The sequence below is a fragment of the Neltuma alba genome, unplaced genomic scaffold, assembly GCF_004799145.2.
Source record: "Neltuma alba isolate B1F8T4 unplaced genomic scaffold, ASM479914v2 tig00003348_pilon, whole genome shotgun sequence".
Lineage (NCBI taxonomy): Eukaryota > Viridiplantae > Streptophyta > Magnoliopsida > Fabales > Fabaceae > Neltuma > Neltuma alba.
Window position 1 is genome coordinate 15,898 of NW_021633247.1, and position 27,440 is coordinate 43,337.

Sequence of the window (27,440 nt, forward strand, 5' to 3'; positions counted from 1 at the left end):
TTCAGAATATTGAGCGAAGCCAACACAGATTTCAATATCATCAATCGATTTTTACTCTTTTGATGGTGAAGCGGTCAAAATTAAACCAAGTTGGTCTCTGCTTTCTTTTTGTGTCTTAAGAGGAAATTAAAGAGTTTGGGAACAATTTGGCTTCGGGTTTGTGCTCGGAATATTTGACAAATGATAGAAATATTCATTTGGTTCGTTGAATTTATCGTGACTTGCGCGAGGGACAAAAAAGTTTTTTTCCCCACTTTGAAAACATGCAAGAACATTGTTATTTTAGAAATATTATCAAATGAATTCTTTTTTAAAAAAACTTAACCCTATACTCCTCCGGTCCTTAATATAAGACCTATTTAACTAATTTGATTAGATTAAGGAAGTTAGGTAAGTTGGTTAATCATAAGAAAAGTGACACATTTTTCCTAAAACACCATAATCATCTTTCTTAATACCTCATCTCCCTCTTCTATTTGATTATGATTGAGAGAGTATCCATAGGGGTAGTTTAGAGAAAATTGATAAATATGAGAAATGGGTCTTATATTTAAAACCAAACCTAACTCAACAATTGGGTCCTATATTAAGGACCAGAGGAGTATTATTTTTCGACTTCTAACGATATTATTGAAATATTACAGAGAAGATAGATAAAGCGTGGATAAAAACAGGGTCCACCATATCCTATATACATGAGGCGCCTTCTAGAAAGAAGGCATGGTGCACCATATTATACCTTATACTCGTGTCATTTGACGTACAAGCCCGGCGTAGCACTATATAATTCCTCGTATTAAAAATAGTATCACCTCTGCTCGTAAAGAGGATAATACATGCAAGTATGAGTCGTTTGAATCTCGAAAAACTTACTTATATAAAAAGTTATTTCTTATAACTGTTTCTAGAAATGGATTAATATGACCTAAAGATACCCTGACTCTGCCTAAAAAATGGTATCATCTCGTTTATTTTGTAGGAAAATGGGCCAATCTACCACCCAAGCCCATTAACTTTGGGGCTCTTGTGCAAATAGCATAACCAGTGAGTCTCAAAATGGGATTTTCTCCTTTTAGTTAAAATGAGGATAAGACTGAACGGATACGACGTTTTTTTTAACTGATCAGTTTTTCTATTAAGGAAACAACTTACCAGAATAACGTTGGGTTCTTTTCGTTTTGCTCTCCTGTTCTTCCTTTCTCGCTCTCTCTCTCTCTATCTTTACTCTTTCCCGGTACATTTCCTGTGTAACATCAATCCGAGTTTGTCGTTGTGACTGAATCCCTGTGTGGCTATCTGAAGAGACTTGAGACACTCCAAGTACGTCTGAAAACCCATTACATTTAATTGGTGGCGCTTCAAGATTGAAATTAATAACCATAATCCCAAGGCCGGACTTCTTGCTAAAAGGCCCTTGGCAAGTTTCTCTTAAAAGACAGATTAAGTGTGTATGAAATTCTATGCTCTAAGAATATGCCGGATAACTGGAGGAGAAGCATTTTAGTTCCTATTTACAAGACTAAAGGAGACATTCAAAACTGTGCAAACTACAGAGGAATAAAACTTATGAGTCATACAATGAAGTTGTGAGAAAAAGTGATGAAATATAGGTTGAAGTTGGAGACTTCTATTTTGGAAAACCAATTTGGATTTATGCCAAGGAGATCCACATCAAAAGCAATCTATTTACTAAGGGGGTTAATGGAAAGATATAGAAATAAAAGAAGAGATTTACATATGGTTTTTAATTGACCTGGAAAAGGCTTATGATCGTGTGCTAAGAGAAGTATTGTGGAAAGCTTTGGAAAAGAAAGGTGTACGGGTTGCTTATATCAAAGTCATACAAGATATGTATGAGGAGGTAACTACCAGTGTAAGGACACTTGAGGGGGAGACAAAGGACTTCCCTATTAAGATTGGCCTACATCAGGGATCCTCTCTGAGTCCGTACTTGTTCAACATTATTTTGGATGTTCTAACTGAACCTGTTCAAGAAAGAATCCCTAAGTCCATGCTTTTCGCGGATGATATAGTTCTCATGGCGGAATCAAAAGAAGAGATTAACACTAGATTGGAGTTATGGAGAATGACTTTGGAGTCGAGAGGTTTCCGCTTGAGCAAGAACAAAACAGAATATATGCATTGTGATTTTGGAGGGAGGCAAGGCAATGGGGATTTGGAGGTGAAGGGGGAGCAAATCATTCCTCAAGTATCAAAGTTTAAATACCTAGGATCCATTATACAGAAGGATGGGAAAATTGATGGAGACATTTCCCATAGAATACAAGCTGGCTGGTTAAAGTGGAGGAAAGCTACTGAAGTTATTTGTGATAAGAAGGTACCTGGGAAACTTGAAGGAAAATTTTATCGGACTGCTATAAGACTAGCTATGATGTATGGTAGTGAATGTTGGGCAATAAAGGGAAAACAAGAGCACAAAGTCGGAGTAGCAGAAATGAGGATGTTGAGATGGATGTGTGGTCATACAAGAAAAGATAGGATTTGAAATGAAAAGATCATGACAAGAGTCGATGTGGCACCTATCCAAGAGAAAATGGTTGAAAATCGCTTAAGATGGTTTGGACATGTATAGAGAAGGCCTTTGGAGGCCCCAGTGAGGAGGGTGGATCAAACAAGATAGAGTCCCATAAAAAGAGGCAGAGGAAGACCGAGAAGAATGCTTAATGAGCTCATTCAACGAGACCTCCTAGTCAACAATATATCTAAGGATTGGGTTGTTGACAGAGCACGATGGCGTCGTGTGATTCATGTAGCCGACCCCACCTAGTGGGATAAGGCTTGTTGTTGTTGTTGTTGTTGAATATATGGAGTCTTACATTGGAAAAATGATCAATGCCAGATCATCAATATACCCCACCAATGATGATCCAAATTTAATTATACCAATATTGCTTCTATGATTTTTCAGAAAAGGAAGGGAAATTTAGTCTATAAAAGGATCACAAAATAATTATAAGAAGGGAAATATCATTGGTAAATGAAACTGCATACAAAACTCAAGATACCAAAAGTGTTACAGTATAATGATATCCATAACTTACAGACCTTAAAAATAAGACTGAATTAGGAGCTAATACAATTTTATGAGATCCGACAAAGCCAGGCCACACTTTTAGCTGTATAGATTCCAAAACAAAGTTGCCCATGTTGTGTCGTAGGCGATGAGAAAGGATTCCGAGCATATGCAGTAAAACAAACAAACTACTTAAGATTTAAGGATTTGCATTTTGATGGATCAAGACTTGGCTGATCAATTTCTCTTAGTTCAAATAGGAAGAACCAGTAGGAGCAGTAGCTTTTTTTGCAATTTGTTGCAACTGCAAGACTTTGTTTCTCATCTACTTCCCCTTCTGTTCTTCCTTCAAGTCATTGAGGACCTTGTCCACCATTTCTCTCTTCACATTATTATCAATCTCAATCCCTATTCCCATTCTGCACAAGCATACCTACAGTTAGTTTGTTGGTCTCCATAGAAAGGCCAACAAGCCATTGGAACACCTGCGCAAAAACACCCTATTATGGAGTTTCATCCACAATGTGTTAAAAACCCTCCAACTACTAAGGGGTGGTTTAATACTTTCTCTTGTTACACCAGCTTGCTATAAGGCCTCTTTCCTTGGTCTCACTCAGAAACTCAGAAAATAGAATTACTGAGCCACCATTCATAATGTCAGGCTTTATGATCCACAAGAAGGGTTCGTTACTCTTGGCTAAAGCACAACCAAATTCATGAAGTTATTATGAAGACATAACCGTGACGCTTCCAAAGTTCACATAATAAACTACAGATTTAAGTTTGTTGGATTCTAGCCAATTGATGCATGTGGTTTCTTCTTTCCTTAGATTGAAACCAATGGATTCCAAGGTTGGCTAGGCTGAATTTCAGATTGAAGCAAATTGGTATGGCCTATGGTGTAAATAGGAGGGAAGATGGAGCATAAAGTGTTCAACCCATCACTCTCCAACTCACTGAATGAGCTGAAAATATTATCACTCATTCTCAATGTAAGATTTACTCTAATAAAAAATAAATTATAAAGTAAATTTTATATTAAGAATCAAAGGTAGTATAAAGATTTAATAAGAAAAAAAATTAGTGTGCAAGATACTTATAATAAGTATAGTGACATTAATTTAATTTTATGTAATTAATTGATAATGGAATGCAGGCATTTTGCTTTTCCCCGCTATTGTTTTTTGGCGATCTATGAGGCCACACCCCGCGTACTATTACTGCCTGTGTCCTTCGGTGAGTAGACTGTATAATTCTGCTTAAAAACGGCACACTAATTTATGCATGTGCGCCCCCCAGCACTTTTAAAGATTTTTTTTTTTAAAAAAAAGAAGGAATAAAACTAGAAGAGTTAGGTGTCGGTCACATTATTTAGAACAAAGATACTCCCTGTTATAAGGCACATTTAATTACATCATTGAAATTAATAAGAGATGGTTAAATTATTAATTTTGTTTAAAAATAAAATAAATCTGGCTAAAGTATATATTTGGTCTTTTATCTTTATGCAAAATTTCAGTTTGATCCTTTAACTTTGAAAAGTATACTTTTAGTCATTTAACCCAAAAGTCATTAGCCTTAAATGATTATTTTTTGCAACATTCATAATTGCTTTGAAAATTAACCTTAAAGGAAAATAACACTTATACTTGAAAATCTCAAAATAGTCATTTGAATAAGCAAAATCCGAATTAGGCATAAGTGACCAAATTGGGACTTGCAAATTTACTTTTTTTTTTTTGGATTCACGACTTGCAAATTTACTAAAATGATCATATTACCCTTTAATTTTTTAATTTTTTTTTTAAAAATGAAACAACCTCATTGGCTAGCCAGTCACAGGAGCTCTGGTGCCAGCAGTGGTAGCTAGAGTTTAGGTGGCCACTGTCACTGGAGCTCAGGGAGCCAGCCAACGATGGGTCGCTGGAGCTCTAGTAGCCATCAACTATTTTTTTAAAAACTTTTGCAACTTCACTAACATAGTTAATAAGTTTTGTAACAATATTAACAAGTACAGTATAGTAGTTAATAACAGGTTTTTCAAGAAATTAAAAAGTATTTTTGCAACTTCAATAATCACTACAAAAAAAATGCTATTATCGGCAAAATTTAGCGACGGAATTTTTTATTTAGAGACAAATTAGTGACGAATTTGTTCCGTCGCTAATTCCTTTGTTGCTAATTGGATTAGTGACAAAATTAAAATTATGTCACTAATTAGTCATGGATTAGCTGCGGAATTTTCCGTCACTAATCATTGACAGAAATTTCTGTTGTAAATTAGCGACGGAACAAATTCCGTCACTAACCCGATTTTTGAAAAAAAAAAATTACAATGCCGCATGGCACCTCTATCAGTGGCCATGTCACTACCAGTAATCACCTCTACATGTTCCTATCACCTCGATGATGTTACCACTCGTCGCTGCCACCTCACCTCTGCTTGCCTTGTGTCGATGCCACATAATTCCCTCCTCAAAGTGACTTCTCTATGGCTTCAACCCAAGACATCATCCATGTGTGTGCGGCTTTAGTAGTTGAGTTGCAATGAACCTATTGACTTATTATGCAAAATTAAATATATATATATATATATAATATATTCTTTTACACAAACAATTACGTATACATATATATTATTAAAAACTAAAAATATATTATATGATAATGTTAATCATAATTATTTTAATGACAAAATAATTTTTAAATATTTGTTTTACTATTTATTTTATAACATTTTATTTTTAAAAATTTTTTTAATATAATTTTAATTTCTAAGGACACTAATTTTGAATTTTAAATCATAAATAATTTTTTATAAATATTTTTTAAAATTTATTTTTTATTTAACATTGATAAGAGATACAATTTAATTATATATTACATTATATTATATTATCTATATTTGTTTTATATATTAGACGAAAACCATTTACAATTAGTCAAAAAATCTTGTTATTAAAAAAATAACTACTATAATAAAATCTAATAAATTATTCTATATAAAAAATTAAGTGATTTGAATAAATTATGATAAATAATATTCTCCTACTTATATACATATCCTATGTAATTTATATTCTTAAAATTCTTTGTATATACCATTTGTTTTTATATTGAAGACCAAAATCAATCTATATCATGGGGATTGATTATATCATGATTAAATTTTATTGTTTGATGATTGAAATTCAAAATTCACTTCAATATTATTATGTGTTCATATAAATTTAATTTTTGGTTTTGAATTTCTATCATATATTATATCTTTCAATATATTGTACATATGATAAAATTATTTCTTTCTTATATCAATTCGTATAAGAGAGTTATTATTATTCTTATTATATTTTTTAATTATTATTAATAATCAAGAGAAATTTATTTTAACGAAATATAAACAAGTTTTATAAGAAATTGTCTTCTTATCTTCAATATATACCTAATGATGACATGAATAATGACAATATCTTTATTAATATCAACTCCACAAATATATCAATTTATTTTATAATTAAAAAGTTTTAAAATCATTATATTCTTAATTGTTATTATATAAAGTGTTGTAAGATTATAATCTAAAATAATAAAATTTAAAATTAGTGACGGAATTGCGATGGAATAGAATTAGTGACAAAATTAGTGATGAAAACTTCCATGAAAAACAATTTAGCAGCGGAAATTTCCTGACGAAAAAAATTACATCGCTAGATATTTATTGACAGATTTTTCAACGGATAAGTGATGGAATTTAGTGACGAACAGAAATTTGTTCACTAATCCGTCGCTAATATTTTTTAGTCGCTAAATTTAGCAATAAAATTTCTGTCAGAAATTAGTGACAGAATAATTTTTTGTCGCTAATTATGTTAGTAATAAGCTTTTTTTTTTGCAGTGAATACTGTTAACAAGTTCCGTAACTCCGTTAATAAGTTCAGTATAGCATTTAACAACAAGTGTTTGAAAAATTCAAAAAGTGATAACATAATTAACAAGTCATATAACGATATTGACAACTTTAATAAAAACTGATGTTTTTAATAGTAGCTCCCTATGATGGTTGTAACAAAATTTTCCCATTTATTAGTTAATCATTATGGTTATAAGAGTTGTTGATATCGTTACATGACTTATTAACCGCATTACTAAAGTTGTGAAAATGCCACTTTTAAATTTTTTAGAAAACCTGTTACTAAATGTTATACCAAACTTGTTAATAAAGCTACAAAACTTGTTAACGACATTACTGAAGTTGTAAAAATGCTATTTTTTGAATTTCTTGAAAAACTTATTGTTAATTATTATGTTGAATTTGTTAATAGCGTTACAAAACTTGTTAACCATATTATTAAAGTTGAAAAAAATTTTAAAAAAATAGTTGCTGGCCGTGGAAGCTCCTGCAACTAGTGGCAGCGGCCACCTAAACTCCAGTAGCCGCTGCTGGCACCGGAGGTCCAGCGATTGGCTTGCCAGTGAGGGTATTTGGTTTTTAAAAAGAAATTAAAAAATAAAGAGCAATATGGTCATTTCAGCAAATTTGCAAATCTCAAATTGGTTAACTATATCTAAATTGGGATTTTACTGATTCAAGTGACTATTTTGAGATTTTGCAAATTAAATGTCATTTTTATATCATTTTCTCTAAACTTAATATGTTAATATTTGATAATGTTTTATCAATACTCAATATTCTAATATCATCATTTTTTGTTAATAATTTTAGAGTTAAAGGGCTACAAGTATACTTTTTAAAGTTTAGGAACTAAACTAAAATATTGTAAAAACTTAAAGTACTTAGAGTATACTTTAGCCAATAAATTTTTTATTCTACTCATTTAAATAGAAAATTTTTATATTTGCATTACATTCTCTCTTATGGTTAATAATAGTAATTTTAAAGATATTGTGAAAACTTGTAATTAATACTCCGTCAAGTAACATATAATAAGAACATTTTTTTTCCTTTAAGAAAGTGCCTTAAAATTTGACCTAAAACAAGAGGGAGCATAAACCCAAAGCAAACTATTTTGGTGCACAAGATAAAGTTGCTTTTAGAAGGATAGTCTGGTCCAAAATATAATTCACTTTTTCCCCTGCACAAAATATTATTTATTTAAAGAGTAATTAATGTTTATTTATCAATTTTATCTCTATAATTAATGTTTAAATGTAACTTCTTATATTTTTCTCTTTCTTCTGCATGATCTCATTTATGGGAAAAGTTAGAAAAAAATTTTCAATTATTTTTTTTCAGTTCATAAAGAAATGGCCTAAACCCAAAACAAACTACATACTTCTCTCATACCATTTGTAAGTTACCCCAACATATTTCACACAGACTAAGAAGAATTTTAAATTTTATTAACTCTCATTTAAAATTTAACAAATTTTTAATTTTATCCATATTTAATATATATTATACATTATATAAATAAAGTCAACATAATAATAAATAAATAGTAAAATTGTATATCCATATAAATTTTTTTTCTCAATACTCTATAAATAGAAAAAAAATGTTTTTTTCTCTTTACTTTGTCAATAAGACGAGAGGAATATTCCTCAAACGTGGGGATAAAGACCTCAAGACGTCATTCGTCACATATACAATCCAAGGGGCATAAAAGAGGCAATAAGATATGACTAATATATTTAATTATTTATATTCAATCTACTCCTAGGAATTCAAATTTGGCTGCTTTGACCACATCTTCGCCTTTGATCCTCCACCTTCAACAAAATCCAATGCAGAATGAAAGTGGGTAGTCAATAATCAATTATGTTTTTCAAAGGAAATTAAGAAGACAACAAAAGTAGTCAAGCAATTTATTAAAAAAATCGTCGGCTAAAATAAAAATTAAAAATCTTCATTGCACCTGATGCGCGGATCTCAAGCCGCTGGTTTTGCTGAGTTTGATTGCTGCATTGGAATGGTTTTAAATCGAAAATCTGGGAGGCCATCAAGAGCTTGAGCTCCTCTTGAGTTGAGCAAGCGCATGTTGTTGTACTCAGTGTTGACATATGTTATGTGAAAGCCTTTATAATGAATTTGGAGAATGATTTGACAGTGTTCTATTAATTGAACATTTGGATCTGAATCAGAATGGTCGTAGAACAATTCTGTTTGTATGACCTGAGTGGGGGGAATAGATTTCTGATTAGGATTAGATCTAATCTTTGCCATTGAGGTAGTTTTTGAATGGTTTCTTATTAGATTGAATGATTCTATGATAATGCACAGCTGTGGTTATTGACAGAAAATTCAAAATTGTCGTACTAGTGTCCTTACCGATTGAGTCTATCTACTTCTTGGATTACATTGTTGTGATGATCTCACTCGAGTAGTTGCATTGGTCTCTGGATTAGGAGAATTAGACAGTTGTAAATTCTATTCAGATATGTGTAAGAAGACTACATATAATTCTAAGTGAGCTAGGAAAGTAAGGTGAATTGCTAGGGGAATGACTCATTCATAGATGAAATTTTGTGTTTCTGCATTTGTAGTTAAGAATCGTAATTCTGAATTTAACCACTCAAATTCAAAATTAGAAAGGGAAAAAGATAAATACTTTCACCTTGAGACATTAACTTGGTAAATCAGTGGATTAGCTAGGAAGTTGAGACATTTCATAGGTTCCTTAGATAGATTGACCTAGGTTATGTGCATCATTAAATTATATTAATAAAGGCGACAATGAATAATATATTGTTCAATCTTCAAATTTTATCCATAAGCATGATCAACTTTATGATATGCAATGTATGATAAATTAAAAGTAAGCTTTACATGATCGTGTACAGGGATGGGTAATTTACATTTTTCACTTTAAAATAGAATGTTCCATTCTTCAACAATTATAACATTCATCATGAAAAAATATTAATTTATGGACATATTTAACAAACTTTATAGCCATCCAAATAAAAGAATGTTTTATTTTGAATCAAATTAAATATCAATAAAGACCCATTTCAATCTAATTAATGAAATTATTGAAAATATGGATCACTAAGATGTAAATTGGATTATTTTTTTTAGAAATTAAAATTTAGATGTCAGTCTAAAAGTTCTTTGCAATCAAATCCTGTGAATATGACAACTTTTTCTCAACTTTTAGCAAAATAAAACAGACAAATATCAGTAACAAAATATTAAGCATATGGCAAACTTCAAAATTCGTCATAACAAAACGGTTACCGTTGAGAGAGGGAAGTTTGCAAGAGTTAGCATGGAAGTGGATCTTAATAAAAAATTGCAGTCAAAATTCGTCATAAGGAAGAGAATCTTCACGGTGGAATATGAGGGCTTATCCACAATATGTTTCAACTGCGGAGAGTACGGTCACCGGCAAGAGATTTGCCCGAAGAAAGAAAAGGAGGAAGAATCCGGCCAGCGGAACCCCCAAGCTCCGGCAGAGCAGAGTGAAGTAACCTCGGGGAGGGTGTCCAACGGGAAACAAACATTGTTTAGTGTGCCGGGGGTGACTCTGGAAGAAGAATTCGGCGACTGGATGAAAGCAAAACACACTTTTCGACAGAAGCAGCAAAAGGGAGAGACAAGGAGGGTTGAGCAGATGAAAGCAGGAGGAAATAATCAGAAATATGGAAAGGAGTTTAAGAAAGTACCTGGGTCACGGTTTGATATTCTCGAAGAGGAAACGGCGCGGCTCACATCAACAGAACGATCAGAGAAGAAAGAAAGCCGGAAAGGGAAGGGGATAGCGTCTGAGTGGCGAAAGAAGACTGTGATACCAAACCTTCAGACAGAGGGGTCTAATGAAGTAGGAGGAGGTTTAGGCGCTGGAAATAGCACCTTTGTCTTTGGAGAGAGTAGCAAACTGGCCAGTAATGGAAAGGAGACAAGAGAGGAGGTGAGAGGAAAGGGTAAGGAAAATAAAGGGAGTAACAAGGCAGAAGGAGTGGGTCCCTCGCCCATCCCCACGGACCCAGTAGCCAAACCCGGCCCACAAAGGGGGTTGAACAGTAACGAAGGAAGGACCAAGGGTAGGAAAAGAAGTGTTATACAAAGGCCCAAGATAGTTTCCCCAATTCTCAAAAGAAAACAAGTGCAAAGAGCCCATAACCTGGTTTTTGGATCAATAGTAGAAAATGGACGGGGGCATGACTCAATTCCGGCAGAAAGACATGTGGACGATAAAATGAATAACTCATATCCAATAGTCGAGAGGAACACGTCACTTAGTGAAGTTCAACATCTCATAGTGGATCAGATTGAGAAGTTGCCATCGCCATGTAAGCCGCCAGACCCAACTTCTATCATTCGGCAATTAGAGTTTGGAATGGACACGAGTGAGCCAAGTGATCATTGGTTTGAAACGTCGGAAGAAGTCGGTGAAGAGAATGGGGCTGAAGAAAAAGGAAGACCGGACACTCAGGCCTAGTAAGACCGCTAGTCCTCTGCTCTTTCCCGTTTTAGTTTTTTATGAATTTAATTGCTTGGAACTGTAGAGGCGCAGCCTCAAAAACTTTTCTGTGGAGAATAAACGATGTTCTAAAAGGCAGGGATGTTAAAATCCTAGTTCTCTTAGAAACAAGAGTAAGCGGAAAGAAGGCAGACACTATCATGAGAAAGTTAGGCTTCAATAGATGGATTAGGATTGAAGCTACAGGGTTTGCAGGAGGAATCTGGTTAATGTGGAACTGTGAAGATGTGTCAATCAATTATGTCTCCTCTAGTACTCAACTCCTTCATGTCTTCGTTCAGAGGACGAGCACTAATGAGGAATTTTGGCTAACTTGTGTTTATGCTGAACCTTGTCGAATTAAACGGCAACGGCTTTGGGAGGACCTTATTGATCTTCACTCGGGTATAACAGGTAGCTGGTTGGTTCTTGGGGATTTCAATGCTTATCTCTTTGTAGGAGACAAGGCAGGAGGAGGCACAGCTAATATCCTCTCAATGAAACAGTTTTCAGATTGTATTGAAAGGACGCAACTCATGGAGTTAGTCTCGGTGGGTAGTCATTTCACTTGGGAAAGGAATTTTCTTAAGGAAAAGATAGACTGGGCTTTTAATAATGATCACTGGTCAGAGAAGTACCCTTTGAGCAAGGTTTACCATTTGCCAAAATTTGGGTCGGACCACTGCCCACTGTTAGTTACTTGCAATCAGCTGCAAGCCCGGCAACGATCCAAACCCCTTTTCAGATGCCAAGCTGCGTGGTGTTTGGAGGAAGACTTTATTGATCTAGTCAAAGCTGCCTGGAATCAAGGTAATTGGCTAGATAACGTGAAAAAATTTACAGAAGACACCGTGTGCTGGAACAAAACTAAAGTGGGGAACCTTCCTAGGAAGAGGAAAGAAATTCTAAACAGAATTGAAGGAGTGACTCGAGCTAGGGGAAGAAAGGACAACCAATATCTGGCCCAAGTCGAAAAGGAGCTGTGGTCAGGATATAATAAAGTAATAGCACAAGAGGAGCTCATGTGGTACCAAAAGTCAAGATGTAATTGGCTCAATTGGGGGGACCGTAATACAAAATTCTTTCATGCCTCAGCAGTAGCGAGAAGGAGAAAAAATAGAATTGATGGTTTGGTAAATGAAGAGGGAGCGTGGGTTTTTGATCAACGACAACTCAAACAGCTAGCAATCTCTTATTATAAGAAGCTGTTCACTTCTGAGGCGCCTCATCTGGATGGATTCAGCACAATGACATCATTCCCCGGACTGAATGCAGGGGAAAGATGCTGGCTCTCCAAAGCGGTTGAAGCTGAGGAAATCAAAGCAGCGGTTTTTGATATGGGGCCTTTCAAAGCGCCAGGACCTGACGGAATACAAGCCTTTCTATATCAAGAATTCTGGAATGTGATAGGAAATGGTCTCTGTGGCCTAGTGAATTCGGTCTTTGATAACCCAAGTAAAGTTGCCGAGATCAACAGTACCAATATTGTGTTAATTCCAAAAAGGGAGGAACCAGAAACTATCAAGGACTTTAGACCTATTTCCCTGTGCAATGTCAGCTACAAGACGGTAACAAAAATAATCAGCAGGAGGTTGAAGACGATAATGAATAAAGTTGTGGGATCTCACCAATGTAGTTTTATTGCCGGGAGACAAAGTGGTGATAATATTGTTGTTGCACAAGAAGTAATTCATGCCATGAGAATGAAGAAAGGAAGTGAGGGCTGGTTAGCGGTGAAGGTGGACCTAGAGAAGGCTTATGACAGGTTGGAATGGCCGTTCATTAGGGACACGCTAAAGGAAGTTGGTATAGAGGAGGAAATGTGTGAGATTATTATGTTCTGCATCTCCACTGCGTCATCCCGGGTCCTTTGGAACGGTGAAGCTACAGAAGAGTTTCGGCCAACGAGGGGCATTAGACAAGGGGATCCGATATCCCCTTACATCTTTACGTTGTGTATGGAACGTCTAAGCCATATTATTCAAGATGCAATTGAGGAGGAAGCGTGGAGACCTATAAGAATCAGCCCAAATGGTCCTCCAATATCCCACCTCTTTTTTGCAGATGATCTCATCTTATTTGGGGAGGCGTCAACCGGACAAGTTGAGGGGATGATGGAGTGTATGGAGAAGTTTTGCAGTGCCTCTGGTCAAAAAGTGAACACAAGTAAAACAAAAATCTGTTTCTCAAGAAATGTGCATCACTCTAGAGCATTGCAAATGAGTCAACTTATGGGGGTAGGACTCACCGGCGACTTGGGGAAGTATCTGGGTATTCCCCTTTTCCACGGAAGAGCTTCTTACTCCCTTTTTATGCCCCTACTTGAGAAAACAAGGAGTAAGCTTACGGGTTGGAAAGGAAAGATGCTTAGCATGGCGGGAAGAACAACCCTGGTGAGATCAGTTCTCTCTGCTCTACCGACCTACTACATGCAAACGATGCTCCTTCCCCAACGTCTTCTAACAGAGATGGAAAAGAAAAGCAGAAGTTTCTTGTGGGGGGACGATGAACAGAGGAAACTCCACTTGATATCATGGGCGACAATAACAAAAGAAAAGAAGGAAGGAGGCTTGGGAGTTAAAAACTTGAAAGCTCAAAATGAGGCCTTCATAATGAAGCTTTGCTGGAAAATGCTGGTAGGCAGGAACATGTTATGGGTCGATGTACTCAAAGCAAAGTATAGTTGTGGAACTCTGAGTATGCCCAAAGTGGAGAAGAAACGTAACTCCTCCTTGACTTGGAGAAGCATAAGTAAGATCTGGAAGAAATTTCAGCAAGGGGTGGGGAAGAAGATTGGTAACGGGGCTACTACCTCCTTTTGGTTTGACAACTGGTCTGAATTGAACACTCCCCTGATCCATCTTATTCCGGGCAGAGAAGGCTACATTAATAGAGATGAGTCGGTTAGGGATTATGTTGACCAGAATGGGAATTGGAATACCGGAAAACTAAGGCATTGGTTTCCTTATGATGTTGTTGAGCGAGTAACGCGTGCGCACCCACCAAAAGAAGAGAGAGGAGAGGATATATATTACTGGAAACCATCTACTGACGGCCAATTTTCTGTTAAGTCTGCCTATAATTTCATTTCTGCAGGTACACGAAGAGAAGGAGAAAATGTTTGGAGACTCATATGGAAGTGGCAGGGACCAGAGAAGATAAAGACATTTATTTGGCTTCTTGCACATGGAAGACTGCATACGGCCTCGTTAAGAACTCACCGAGGTTTGCTGGAAGTAGCTGCTTGTCCGTTTCAGTGCCAAGAAGATGAAGATCTCATGCATGTGGTCCGAGACTGTAATAAGGCGCTGGATCGATGGAGAGAGGTGGTCGATCCCAGCAAATGGGACATGTTTCAAAGCCTTCAGGGAGCTGACTGGATCAAGTGGAATCTCCAACAAGAGGCAGGGAGGAACTATACCAAGAAGATTCCGTGGAACTTGCTTTTTGGTTACATATGCTGGGATATCTGGGTCACACGCTGTGAAAAGTTATTTAACCCAGATCAAAATCCAAAAAACCAGACGGCCAAGGACAGTTTTTTTAGAGCTTGTATGGATAGAGACCTGATGTAGAAGTACAAATGGAAACACGGCGAGGTACCTACTGCAGGAATTCTAAGAACTCGGCAAGATGCTGATTTCCACCTGGAGTCAGACGGGTCAGTTTTAAAGGATGGCAGGAGCGGCTGCGGAGGAATGCTACGCTCGCAAGAGGGAGGCTGGATATTCGATATAGCTGTAAATTAATTTCTGTCCCCCCTGTGATTGCGGAGATCTTCGGTATCTTCTATGGATTGCAGATGTGTTGGGACAGAGGGATCAAGGATATAGCAGTCCACTCAGATTGCATTGAAGCCATTAACCTTCTGGTTAGAGGCTACGACTTGGATCACCCGTTTAGAGACCTCATTGAAGAAACCCGCCTATTACTTCATAAAGACTGGCAAGTTTATCTGAGCTATGTCCCTAGAAGTAATCTGACCTTAGTTGACTTCTTAGCTAAGTCTTCCCATACTATGGAAGGCTCATTTCGTATTCTCGACTAGCCTCCTACCGTCAACAATGAAGTTGATCACGAACAAAGCGCTGAGGCTGTAGCATCGGCGTGAGCTTGTTAGATTGTATTCAGTTTTCTGATTCAAAAAAAAAAAAAACTTCAAAATTCAAATCTAGACTTTATGGAACATCCTAATTAAAGGTTACATCAACCTAAAAAATCAAATATAAAGCGAAATCTACTAGCTTTTTATTAGACTACATGGTTTACACATTTTGATTCATTAAATGTTGGATCGAAATATCATTGAAAGGAATGGCTAATGGCATATTGGAGGATGAAAACCTTCGAGACACTTGTTGCATTGATGGTCGAGACTGGGGAGATGGATTCAAGCATGCTAATGCTATTGTGACCAAAAGAGTCACATCTCTTGCATCTTTCCGTGATGGCAATGGGATACGTAAGTCTAACACATCTTTTAGCCAAATGCTTCCAGAATATGTCTTTGACAAAGATGATATCAAATCTCCAGGATGTCTTCCCATGATTGTTTCCATTGTCACCACTCCAAAACTATAAACATCACATTTTTCATTTACAACTAAGGTGTATGCGAGCTCTGCAATGGAGATAAATATAAAAAAAATTATGTGATTGTATTGTCTAGAGGTAAGTAAATGTAAAAAATGATACAATAGAAACAAGAGAATCGAAAAAGCTGACCTGGAGCAACATAACCATAAGTACCAACTAGAAGAGTTTGATTAGATGTATTTGGATCAATGATTCTAGCAGTGCCAAAGTCAGATAGAAATGCCTCCATCTTTGAGTTCAATAACACATTACTACTTGTTATGTCTCGATGGATAATTGCAGGGGCACATTCATGATGAAGGTAAAACAAAGAATTTGCTATTCCTTTGATGGCATCTACTCTCTTACTCCAATCTAATTCTTTAGCTTCATCATCATTATTCAACACATAAAAAAGGCTACCTCTTTCCATGTATTCATAGATGAGAAACATGCATTGATTATGTAAACAAAAACCATAAAGCTTTACGATATTGCGATGTCGAATTTCACTCAACATCTTTACTTCATTGTGAAAACTCTTGGCAAAAGATGTGTTTCCATATTCTCTTTTGTGAAGTTTTTTCAATGCCACAATTTTGCCGCTAGGAAGCTGTGCTCTATAAACACTTCCATAGGCACCGGTTCCAATACAATACTTGATGTCAAAGTCCTCTGTTACTTCAATGATATCTTTATATGCAATGTTTCCATCATAATTCCATATGGAAAACAAATCCCCATTTTTTCCCTCTCTTGTCTCACTTATGGATTTCTTGTTCCTTTTGAACCATTGAAGTAAAATGAAACCGACAACAAATATGATGACAAGAAAAATTGTTGAAGGAATAAAGATTTTCAATAATAAAGACTTTGGAGCCTTAAAAGAATCATGAATCTCTGGACCAAGTAATTCTTCATTCCCATCTAAAATGTCATGGGGGAAACAACAATAAACTTCACTTGGAACATAACTGCTGAGAAGATTGTATGACAAGTTGATGTAGTGAAGTCTACCAAGTTCTCTAGGTATAGTACCAGAGATATTATTGTAGCTCAAATCAATGCTACAGTCTGATGGGGAAGTGCATATGTCAGATGGTAATATTCCATCAAATTGGTTGTGACTAAAATTACCACAAAATTGTAGAAAATTTGAAATGTATGGCACTTTTCCACTTAGATTATTTTGGGAGATATCTAGATTAGAAAGATGATTGGTGAAATTTCCAATTTGTTCTGGTATGCTGCCACTTAACTGATTTTGAGAAACATCAAAGTATTCTAAACTTATCAAATTAAAAATCAAAGTGGGGATGGCACCTGCAATGAATGAATTAGAGTTCAAATATAAGTTCCTGAGATTTGTCATAAAACCCAAAGTTAAAAGAGAATGACTCAAACTTCTCCACCAAATTCTTAATAAGTTTGGCAAGAGTGAAATGTAACATACCTATAAGGTTGTTGTTAGACAAGATCAAGTGATTGAGATTCAAATATACTAGTTTTCATAGATTTGTGAATAAATTTGTGCACAAATGTAAGTCTTTGATATTTGTCATAAAAGCCAATGCTAAAGGAGTGGCTCCAACTAGATTGTTTCTATTCTATTTGCATGAAGACAGAATGTAAGTAAGATTATTGCAATAAAGTGTAAGTCCACAGTCATTATGGAATCCTTTGATCTCTCAAAAGATGAGCTAGAAAGAGACATCTCCACCAAGGGCTCATTTTAATTGTTTACTCAATTCATGTTGTACTATTACAAAAAGTAGCTTTAACAATACCCTTTTACGGCAGTTATAACGAAAAACACCATGAAAAAAAGGAAGTGGCAATTTTGTAATTATCTGGTAGTAAAAATTACTTTTCACGGTAGTTATTTAAATAATCGCTATGAAAAGTGTGTCCTTACAGTGAAAATAATAAGGCTGACGCTTGGATTTACCACAACATTTAAAAAAATGCTATGGTAAATGCTTTTAATGGCAGTTACATAGTTAACCACGACAAAAAATCTTTCTAACCATAGTCTCAAAAATTTTTTACAATGTTTAAAGTCCATAATGTCAATGACAAGTTCTAACTTTTCACAGCAACAGTTCATAGTCCCCCATTGTCATTTCCACTCTAATTTCTTTCTCCTCCCACCTTTGCGAGCTTTTCCCCTTGTTTTTTTTCTTGTCTCTGTCGTGTTCCTCTATTGTCGCCTCCTTTTCTTCATTCTTATTTGTGAGTTTTCTACCCTTTCTTCTCTATTCTTTCCATGACTTTCATATTTTTAGTGTTTTGGTTTATTAAAATGTTGTGGTTAGTGTTTTCTTTGATTAAAAGCACGATTTTGACATTTTTATGTAGTTTTGGTGATTAATCTCATTTGTGTTCTTTCTGTGTGAATTTGGAGCATGTTGGATTGGAGATTAGAATGCTTTGATTGTTAAATGCATGAAATACATTAATTACTTGCTCTCCACGGAATGAGATGCATGTTGAAGCTTTTATAGTTAATTATATTTTAGGTTTGTCATTTTTCCTTGAATTTGCAAATATTTATGTTGAATTTTTGATAAATTTTTATTATTAATCTGTCGAGTATTTGGCCAAAAAATTTTTTGTTAGTAATTTTGATTGATGATGAAATTTCTTGTCAAATTTCATGGTAAATGGATATTATTTGGGTTCCTGATTTGGATACAAAAGTTTTATGCAAAAAAAAAGTTCTATTCACTGGTTTAAAATTGTTGTTGTTGTTTTGTCGGTTATAATTGTTGAAATTTGCCTCTTCTATTAGTTAGTTGATTTGAACATTATTGGTTACTTAGTTGATCGACTTTGTTCCTTTTAAGATAGTGCAGCATATGAACGTAAGAAATCAACTCAAAATGAGGAATGGTTTTTCATGAACATTAGTTAAGATTATGGGTTGACAAACATTTAGTGTAGTTGAAGTTTAAAATTTTGGTGCTAATAATTGAATATAGTTTTTCGAGTTGATTGTCTATTAAATTTAGTTGAACTATGATTTTATTAGTTGTTAATTATTAAGTTCAGTCGAATTAAGATTGGAAACTTTTGTTATCTTAGTATTAGATTTGAGTTTTAGTATTAAATTTATTGAATTTTAGTTGAATTTAAGTTTACTAGCAATGACGTTTTACCTTTGAATTGGTTTTGCATTATTTCGGTTTGTTATGCTTGTTAGAATTGGTTTGCTTTCATTTGGTATTACAAGTAGAGCTGATAATATGAGTTAGACCCATGGTTGGCAAAATGCCAACCTGCCAAAGTGTAGGCTGTTCTAACTTGTACCGCTTTGAGCCCGCTCCGCAACAGGCTAGCTACTTTTCTTTCTTTTCTTTCTTTTTAAATTTTTACTTTCATGCAATTTTTAATATATTATACAACATAGTTGGAGGATTTTAACCCTCAAATTCCACATTGATATTGCCTCATTCATGTAACTGCATATGTAATACACACATGAAAGATCTACTTAACTAATTTAGATTAAAAAAAGTCAAATTAATATTTAAAAAAATGTGTTGATTTTTCTAAAATATCTTTTCAAATTATAAATTAATCCTCATATTATTTTATTATAACCCACTACTCAAATTTAAAACTCCAAGTCCAATTTCAATATTTCAAACTAAGTTCAACCTATACAAATAAGAATAATTTTTTTAAGAAAATATTTAGGCGAGCCAGTGAGCTGTGTGAGTTACTTTAACCCGCACCACTTTAGCCTTACATCATTGTGGGTTGACCCATATCCGTAACGCTAGCCCATATTACCAGTTCCAATTCTAGGGAGGTTATATACAAATTAAAATAAATTTGTATTAAAAAATTTAACTTTCTATAGAAGTTAATAAAATAACCACCATGAAAATTGAACTCTTTAATCCCATTTATTGAGATCTTTTTATAGCTGTTACTTCCCAAGAATTGCCATGGAAAGTCTTTTCATGGCATTAAGAACTGCCATAAAATTCTTAATTTTTTATGTCGATAGTAATCACTTCGTCACTAAAACCACTGCAAAAGATGTTTTTTGTAGTAGCATTAGTGCGGGGGATTTTGTTTATTTCTAATGGTTACTAAGGGCTAACATATCAAAATTCTACTAATCACTCCATTCCATTTAACAGATTTAGAGATAATAATTTTCATTTGAGACAAGGTTTTGCCAACACTTTGAGGTTTATTAATGTCTATTATGATAATAAATTAAATTGGTAGAAGAACAACTCCACTTGAAAGGTTTAATAGTCAGTGTAGTTTTACATTACAGTTAACTTATATTTGTGGCTAAACATAAATTTATCTGAATTTTCTTCTTACAAGAGTGATTAACTGGACCTCACATGTTGGCCAACCATGTGTTTTCATACTCATATATATCATACTAATGCTAAGGGAATGATGAGAGTGGGTTGAGAGTTATTCTGTCCATGCCAATATATATAATTTCCTTTATTGCTTTCACGGACAAAAAGTATACAAGGAAGGTGGTGGGGTAACAATGAAGGAATATGCTCACCAGTTCTTGATAGAAGTGCGTCATCATGTTTACAAGGTATCCTTATTCATCTACTCGAAACTTTTTTATTGAATTTTCTAAGACGACGAACAAATTAGTATTGCTTATGTCTTATAACATCTACTCTATTTTTTTTTATTGAATTTTCTAGCAAGATGAACTAATTAGCATTGTTTGTGTCTTGTAACAATTTTACTGAACAGTTAAATTGCAAATGTGTTGTAGGTTATTTGAAATCTAAATTGAGTAAATTTGAAATGTGAGAGCAGAAGGTGCATAACTCACAAATAATATTGTTGTAAGACAAGTCTAGATAAGTGAGACTTGGAAGAGCTCTAATTTGTGTCGGAATAGTACATATCGAAGCTAGTCATTTGAGTTGTAAATGTAATGGAGCTTATTTCTTATCAAATAAATATTAAGGGTGAATTTCCTCTATTAAGTTATAGAGGTAAATAAAACTTTAAATTGAGCAAATTTGCAAGATTAGAGTGAAAAATGCATAACTCACCAATAAGATTGTTGTTAGACAAGTCCAAAGAGATAAGACTATGAAGAACTCCAATTTGAGTTGGAATGGTACCTGTCAAAGCAAGTCATTTGAGTTCAAATGTGCTCTACGTTATTTCTTATCAAGATTAACGTATTCTATTAAGTTATAGATGAAAATACAAATCTAAATTGAGCAAATTAGTGAGATGAGAGTGAAAGACGCATAACTCACCAATAATATTGTTGTAAGACAAGTTTAGATAAGTGAGATTTGGAAGCACCTCAATTTGAGTTAGAATGGTACCTGTGGAAGCCAATCATTTGAGTTGTAAATGTATTGGAGTTTATTTCTTATCAAATAAAAATTAAGGGTAAATTTGCTCTATTAAGTTATGGGGGTAAATAAAACTTAAGCAAATTTGCATGATGAGAGTTAAAGGTGCATAACTCACCACTAAGATTGTTGTTAGACAAGTCCAAAGAGGTAAGACTATGAAGAACTCCAATTTGAGTTGGAATGGTTCCTGTCAAAGCCAGTCATTTGAATTCAAATGTATTCTACGTTATTTCTTATCAAGGCTAACATATTTTATTTAAGTTATAGATGTAAATACAAATCTAAATTGAGCAAATTTGCGAGATGAGAGTGAAAGGCACATAACTCACCAATAATATTGTTGTAAGACAAGTTTAGATGAGTGAGATTTGGAAGAGTTCCAATTTGAGTTGGAATAGTACCTGTCGAAGCCAGTCATTTGAGTTGTAAATGTATTGGAACTTATTTATTGTCAAATAAAAATTGAGGGTGAATTTGTTCTATTAAGTTACGGAGGTGAATAAAACTTTAAATTGAGTAAATTTGCAAGGTGAGAGTGAAAAGTGCATAACTCATCACCAAGATTGTTGTTAGACAAGTCCAAAAAGATAAGACTATGAAGAACACCAATTTGAGTTGGAATAGTACATTTCAAAACCAGTCATTTGAGTTCGAATGTGTTCTATATTATTTCTTATCAAGGTTAACATATTCTATTAAGTGATAGATGTAAATAAAAATTTAAATTCAGCAAATTCGTGAGATAAGAGTAAAGGTGCATAACTCACCAATAATATTGTTATAAGACAAGTCTAGATGAGTGAGATTTGGAAGAGTTCCAATTTGAGTTGGAATGGTGCCTGTTGAAGCCAATCATTTAAGTTGTAAATGTATTGGTGCTTATTTCTAGTCAAATAAAAATTAAGGGTGAATTTCCTCTATTAAGTTATAAAAGTAAATAAAACTTTAAATTAAGTAAATTTGCAAGATGAGGGTATAAGGTGCATAACTCACCAATAAGATTATTGTTAGACAAGTCCAAATAGATAAGACTATGAAGAACTCCAATTTGAATTGGAATACTACCTGTCAAAACCAATCACTTGAGTTCAAATGTGGTCTACATTATTTCTTATCAAGGTTAACATATTCTATTAAGTTATAGGGTAAATACAAATCTAATCTAAATTGAGCACATTTGCGAGATGAGAGTGAAAGACGCATAACTCCCCAATAATATTGTTGTAAGGCAAATTTAGATGAGTGAGATTTGGAAGAGCTCCAAATTAAGTTGGAATGGTGCCTATCAAAGCCAGTTATTTAAGTTGTAAATGTATTGGAGCTTATTTCTTATCAAATAAAAATTAAGGGTACATTTGCTCTATTAAGTTGTAGAGTTAAATAAAACTTAAGCAAATTTGTATGATAAAAGTTAAAGGTACATAACTCACCATTAAGATTGTTGTTGGACAAGTCCAAAGAGATAAGACTATGAAGAACTCCAATTTGAGTTGGAATGGTGCCTGTCAAAACCAGTCATTTGAGTTCAAATGTGGTCTACGTTATTTCTTATCAAGGTTAACATATTCTATTAAGTTATTGGGTAAATACAAATCTAATCTAAATTGAGCAAATTTACGAGATGAGAGTGAAAGACGCATAACTCCCCAATTTGTTGTAAGAACACTTTAGATAAGTGAGATTTGGAAGAGCTTCAAATTGAGTTGGAATGATGCCTATCGAAGCCAGTTATTTAAGTTGTAAATGTATTGAAGCTTACTTCTTATCAAATAAAAATTAAGGGTAAATTTGCTCTATTAAGTTATAGAGTTAAATAAAACTTAAGCAAATTTGCATGGTAAGAGTTAAAGGTGCATAACTTACCACTAAGATTGTTGTTAGACAAGTCTAAAGAGATAAGACTATGAAGAACTCCAATTTGAGTTGGAATGGTACCTGTCAAAGCCAGTCATTAGAATTCAAATGTGTTCTATGTTATTCCATATCAAGGTTAACATATTCTATTAAGTTATAGATGTAAATGCAAATCTATATTGAGCAGATTTGTGAGATAAGAGTGAAAGATGCATAACTCACCAATAATATTGTTGTAAGACAAGTCTAGATGAGTGAGATTTGGCAGAGCTCCAATTTGAGTTGGAATGATACCTGTCGAAGACAATCATTTGAGTTGTAAATGTATTAGAGCTTATTTCTTATCAAATAAAAATTGAGGATGAATTTGCTCTATTAAGTTATAGAGGTAAATAAAACTTGAACAAATTTGCAAGATGAGAGTGAAAGGTGTATAACTCACCATTAAGATTGTTGTTAGACAAGTCCAAAGAGATAAGACTATGAAGAACTCCAATTTGAGTTGGAATGGTACCTGTCAAAGCCAGTCATTAGAATTCAAATGTCTTCTATGTTATTCCATATCAAGGTTAACATATTCTATTAAGTTATAGATGTAAATGCAAATCTATATTGAGCAGATTTGTGAGATAAGAGTGAAAGATGCATAACTCACCAATAATATTGTTGTAAGACAAGTCTAGACGAGCAAGATTTGGCAGAGCTCCAATTTGAGTTGGAACGATACCTGTCGAAGACAATCATTTGAGTTGTAAATGTATTAGAGCTTATTTCTTATCAAATAAAAATTGAGGATGAATTTGCTCTATTAAGTTATAGAGGTAACTAAAACTTGAGCAAATTTGCAAGATGAGAGTGAAAGATGTATAACTCACCATTAAGATTGTTGTTAGACAAGTCCAAAGAGATAAGACTATGAAGAACTCCAATTTGAGTTGGAATGGTACCTGTCAAAGCCAGTCATTTGAGTTCAAATGTGGTCTACGTTATTTCTTATCAAGGTTAACATATTCTATTAAGTTGTAGATGTAAATACAAATCTAAAATGAGCAAATTTGCAAGATGAGAGTGAAAGGTGTATAATTTGCCACTAAAATTGTTGTTAGACAAGTCCAAAGAGATAAGGCTATGAAGAACTCTAATTTGAGTTGGAATGATGCCTGTCAAAGCTAATCATTTGAGTTCAAATGAGTCCTGTTTTTTTTTTTTTTAATCAAAGTTAACATACTCTATTAAGTTATAGATGTAAATACAAATCTAAAATAAGCAAATTTGGAGAATGAGAGTGAAAGGTGCATAACTCACCAATAATATTGTTGTAAGACAAGTCTAGAAAAGAGAGATTTGGAAGAGCTCCAATTTGAGTTGGAATGATACCTGTCAAAGCCAGTCATTTGAGTTGTAAATGTATTGGAGCTTATTTCTTATCCAATAAAAATTAAGGATGAATTTGCTTTATTAAGTTATAGAGGTAAATAAAACTTGAGATAATTTGGCAGATGAGAGTGAAAGGTGAATAACTCACCATTAATATTGTTGTTAGATAAGTCTAAAGAGATAAGACTTTGAAGAACTCCAATTTGAGTTGGTATGGTACTTGTCAAAACCAGTCATTTGGGTTCAAATGTGTCCTATGTTATTTTTTTATCAACGTTAACATACTCTATTAAGTTAGAGATGTAAATAAAAATTTAAATTGAGCAAATTTGCAAAATGAGAATGAAAGGTGCACAACTCACCAATAATATTATTGTAAGACAAGTTTAGATGAGTGGGATTTTGAAGAGCTCCAATTTAAGTTGGAATGATACCATTCAAAACTAGTCATTTGAGATACAAATGTGTTTTACATTATTTCTTATCAAAAAAGGAACTTTAGAACAATCATGATCTCCTCTTTTCCAACTATTTTTGCACTACCACTAAAAATATAGTGTGGAAAAGAGTTAGAAACTTCATTCGAATATTGCTACTGAGAAAATTGTATCACAAGCTGATGTATGTATTTTAGCTTTAATTTCCTTGTTTTCTAAGATCCTATTTGAATTGGAATCATACCTATCAATCCTATTTCTCTAAGATCCTATTTGAATTGGAATCATACCTATCAATCCTATTTCTCGAGGATCCAATTTTGTAAGATTAGTAAATGCACTGATGTTGAGATCTGCTACCTAAGACTAGCTTGAAAAATGGGTCCATAGATGGGTGTTATCCGAATAACACTTCCATTATCATTGCAATATACTTAAAAGGGTCGTCTGAAGGGTTTGTAAATATTCCACCTGTTGATCAGAGGGAGTACTATATATTTTGACTGGTGCTTTTAATTTGATATCACAAAACTCACACGACCTTACCACTTCTTTTTCTATGTTCTAAACACCTCTATAAGCCATCGTCAACATCAAAGTTGCAGTATGCCTAACGACAAAATGACATAACCATAACGTGAGTGATGGGAAGAGGAGATTTCATTAATATTTTCCTTTTGACAAAACCATGTCAAGTAATTTTCAAATATTTAAAAATTTAATTAATTTTAACTAAATTTTTAAATTTATACAAAGTTGTTAATAAAGCCTTATAAAAAGAATCAAATAAAGCAATACATGCTGACGAATTAATGGATAAATATAGGTAACTCCTTTTATAGGGCATTTAGTTTGGAAATTTGGACCGTTCAAAATAACATTGAATGATCTAGATTAAATGTAATTTTATTTTTATGTTTTAAATAATTTTATATTTCTATCTGTGCAAAAATTTAAAATGGAAATAATAACTTAATTATTCACATTTTTAAGAAAATAATTTTTTACGTACTTAAAATCATTGGTTAAAAAACTATAATTTAAATAGTTGAAACTATATTTGTTCACAATGTCATTGCAGTTATAAGCATGATGGCGATCATCCTTGCAATAAGCACTTAAATTGGTTCCTATTACAAGTGTCCCAATTAAAATTGCGAGCAAACATTTGGGACAGTCAAAACCCAATAACTTGGCTACAAAAAATTAGCTTGGTTTTCAGTCTCTTCTATTAATTTTGCTTCATCCTATTTTGTATTTTTCTGAAATTCCACAAAAAGGAAGTGATAGATCATCAATATTTTAAAAACCGGATAATCGAAGTTCACAAACACAGTTCTCTTAATCCAACTGATGCATAAAAGGTCACTGGCAGAAGCTAGAATAAATGTTAACTTGCAAGTATATGAGTGAGTTTTGGTAAGACTAAATGTTATTAATTTACCAGCAAGATTGTTTTGAAATAAATAATGGTAAAATTTTGAAGAGCTCCTATCTATGTTGGAATGGTACTTGTCAATAGATGTATTAGATTATGAGGAGGTAAATATGACATTTCAAAATTAAGTGAGTTTTACAAGGTAAGAGTGAAAGCAAAAGCTATATAACTCACCATTAAGATTATTATGAAACAAGTACAAATGCCTGAGATTATGAAGAGTTGCTATCTGAGTCGGAATAGCACCTATCAAACCCATTCTACGAAGACCCAAATGTTGTAGATTGGGAAATGTAGTGAGGTTTAAATCTGCTAGCCGAGGGTCATCTGGAGTGATCATTGGCTGACTCATCCCAATAACGCTTCCAAATTCATTGCAATATATGCCTTGCCAGTTACAAGGGTCGTCTGAGAAGTTATCGGTAAAATCCCACCATTTGGTCTGAAACAGAGCTCGTTTCTCCTCTTCTATCATATTAATCTGCTGCGAGCAAGCTATAGCAAAGCATAGTAACAATACCAATATCATCACACCCATCTTCCTTTAATTATGTTTGCACAAAGTGGTGATCACACAATAATGAATGCACCCATCATAGAGTCTTTATATGGACAAAAGCTTAACCACTATGGCCTTGGAAGTATTGTTTACACCGATGTCGTCCAATGACACCATAATAAAGACATAGAAAACGAGTGATGCATATGCGGGGCGGCCTTTTTGGGATGAAATTATGGTTATATATTCTCGACCACCCAAGTCAATATCAAAGTCTTCCTCACCTGTACTCCCCTGTCGGATTACTTGTTAAGTGCATATAGATAAAGAGAGAAAAAGAAGCAAAATGAAAGTTAACTCATAAATTTACTATAATAATAATAATAATACTTTCCGGCATTGTTCTTATTAAATTTAAAGGGAAAAATTGT

General features: G+C 33.9%; 1 protein-coding gene across 1 annotated transcript; it reads right to left on the reverse strand.

Annotated features, from left to right (window-relative positions):
• Window positions 1-15,610: 15,610 nt before the first annotated feature.
• Window positions 15,611-27,048, reverse strand: LOC114741308 (MDIS1-interacting receptor like kinase 2-like). The gene is made up of 11 exons (XM_028929563.1): window positions 26,717-27,048; window positions 24,784-24,854; window positions 24,564-24,635; window positions 24,134-24,205; window positions 23,701-23,772; window positions 23,481-23,552; window positions 23,268-23,339; window positions 22,835-22,906; window positions 21,087-21,158; window positions 16,183-17,355; window positions 15,611-16,078 (listed from the first exon to the last, which is right to left on the reverse strand). Exons 1-11 carry the CDS (start codon window positions 27,046-27,048, stop codon window positions 15,723-15,725), a joined length of 2,436 nt encoding a protein of 811 aa, XP_028785396.1. The 3' UTR covers window positions 15,611-15,722.
• Between the last annotated feature and the right edge of the window lie 392 nt (window positions 27,049-27,440).

Coding starts and splice junctions, on each gene's coding strand:
- LOC114741308 (XM_028929563.1), bottom strand. CDS start 27,048: ATGGGTGTGATGATATTGGTATTGTTACTATGCTTTGCTATAGCTTGC. Junction 24,206..24,563: donor GTCTTACAACAATATTATTG/GTGAGTTATGCA, acceptor TGGCTTTGACAG/GTACCATTCCAACTCAAATT. Junction 16,079..16,182: donor TTATGGTTATGTTGCTCCAG/GTCAGCTTTTTC, acceptor TCTCCATTGCAG/AGCTCGCATACACCTTAGTT.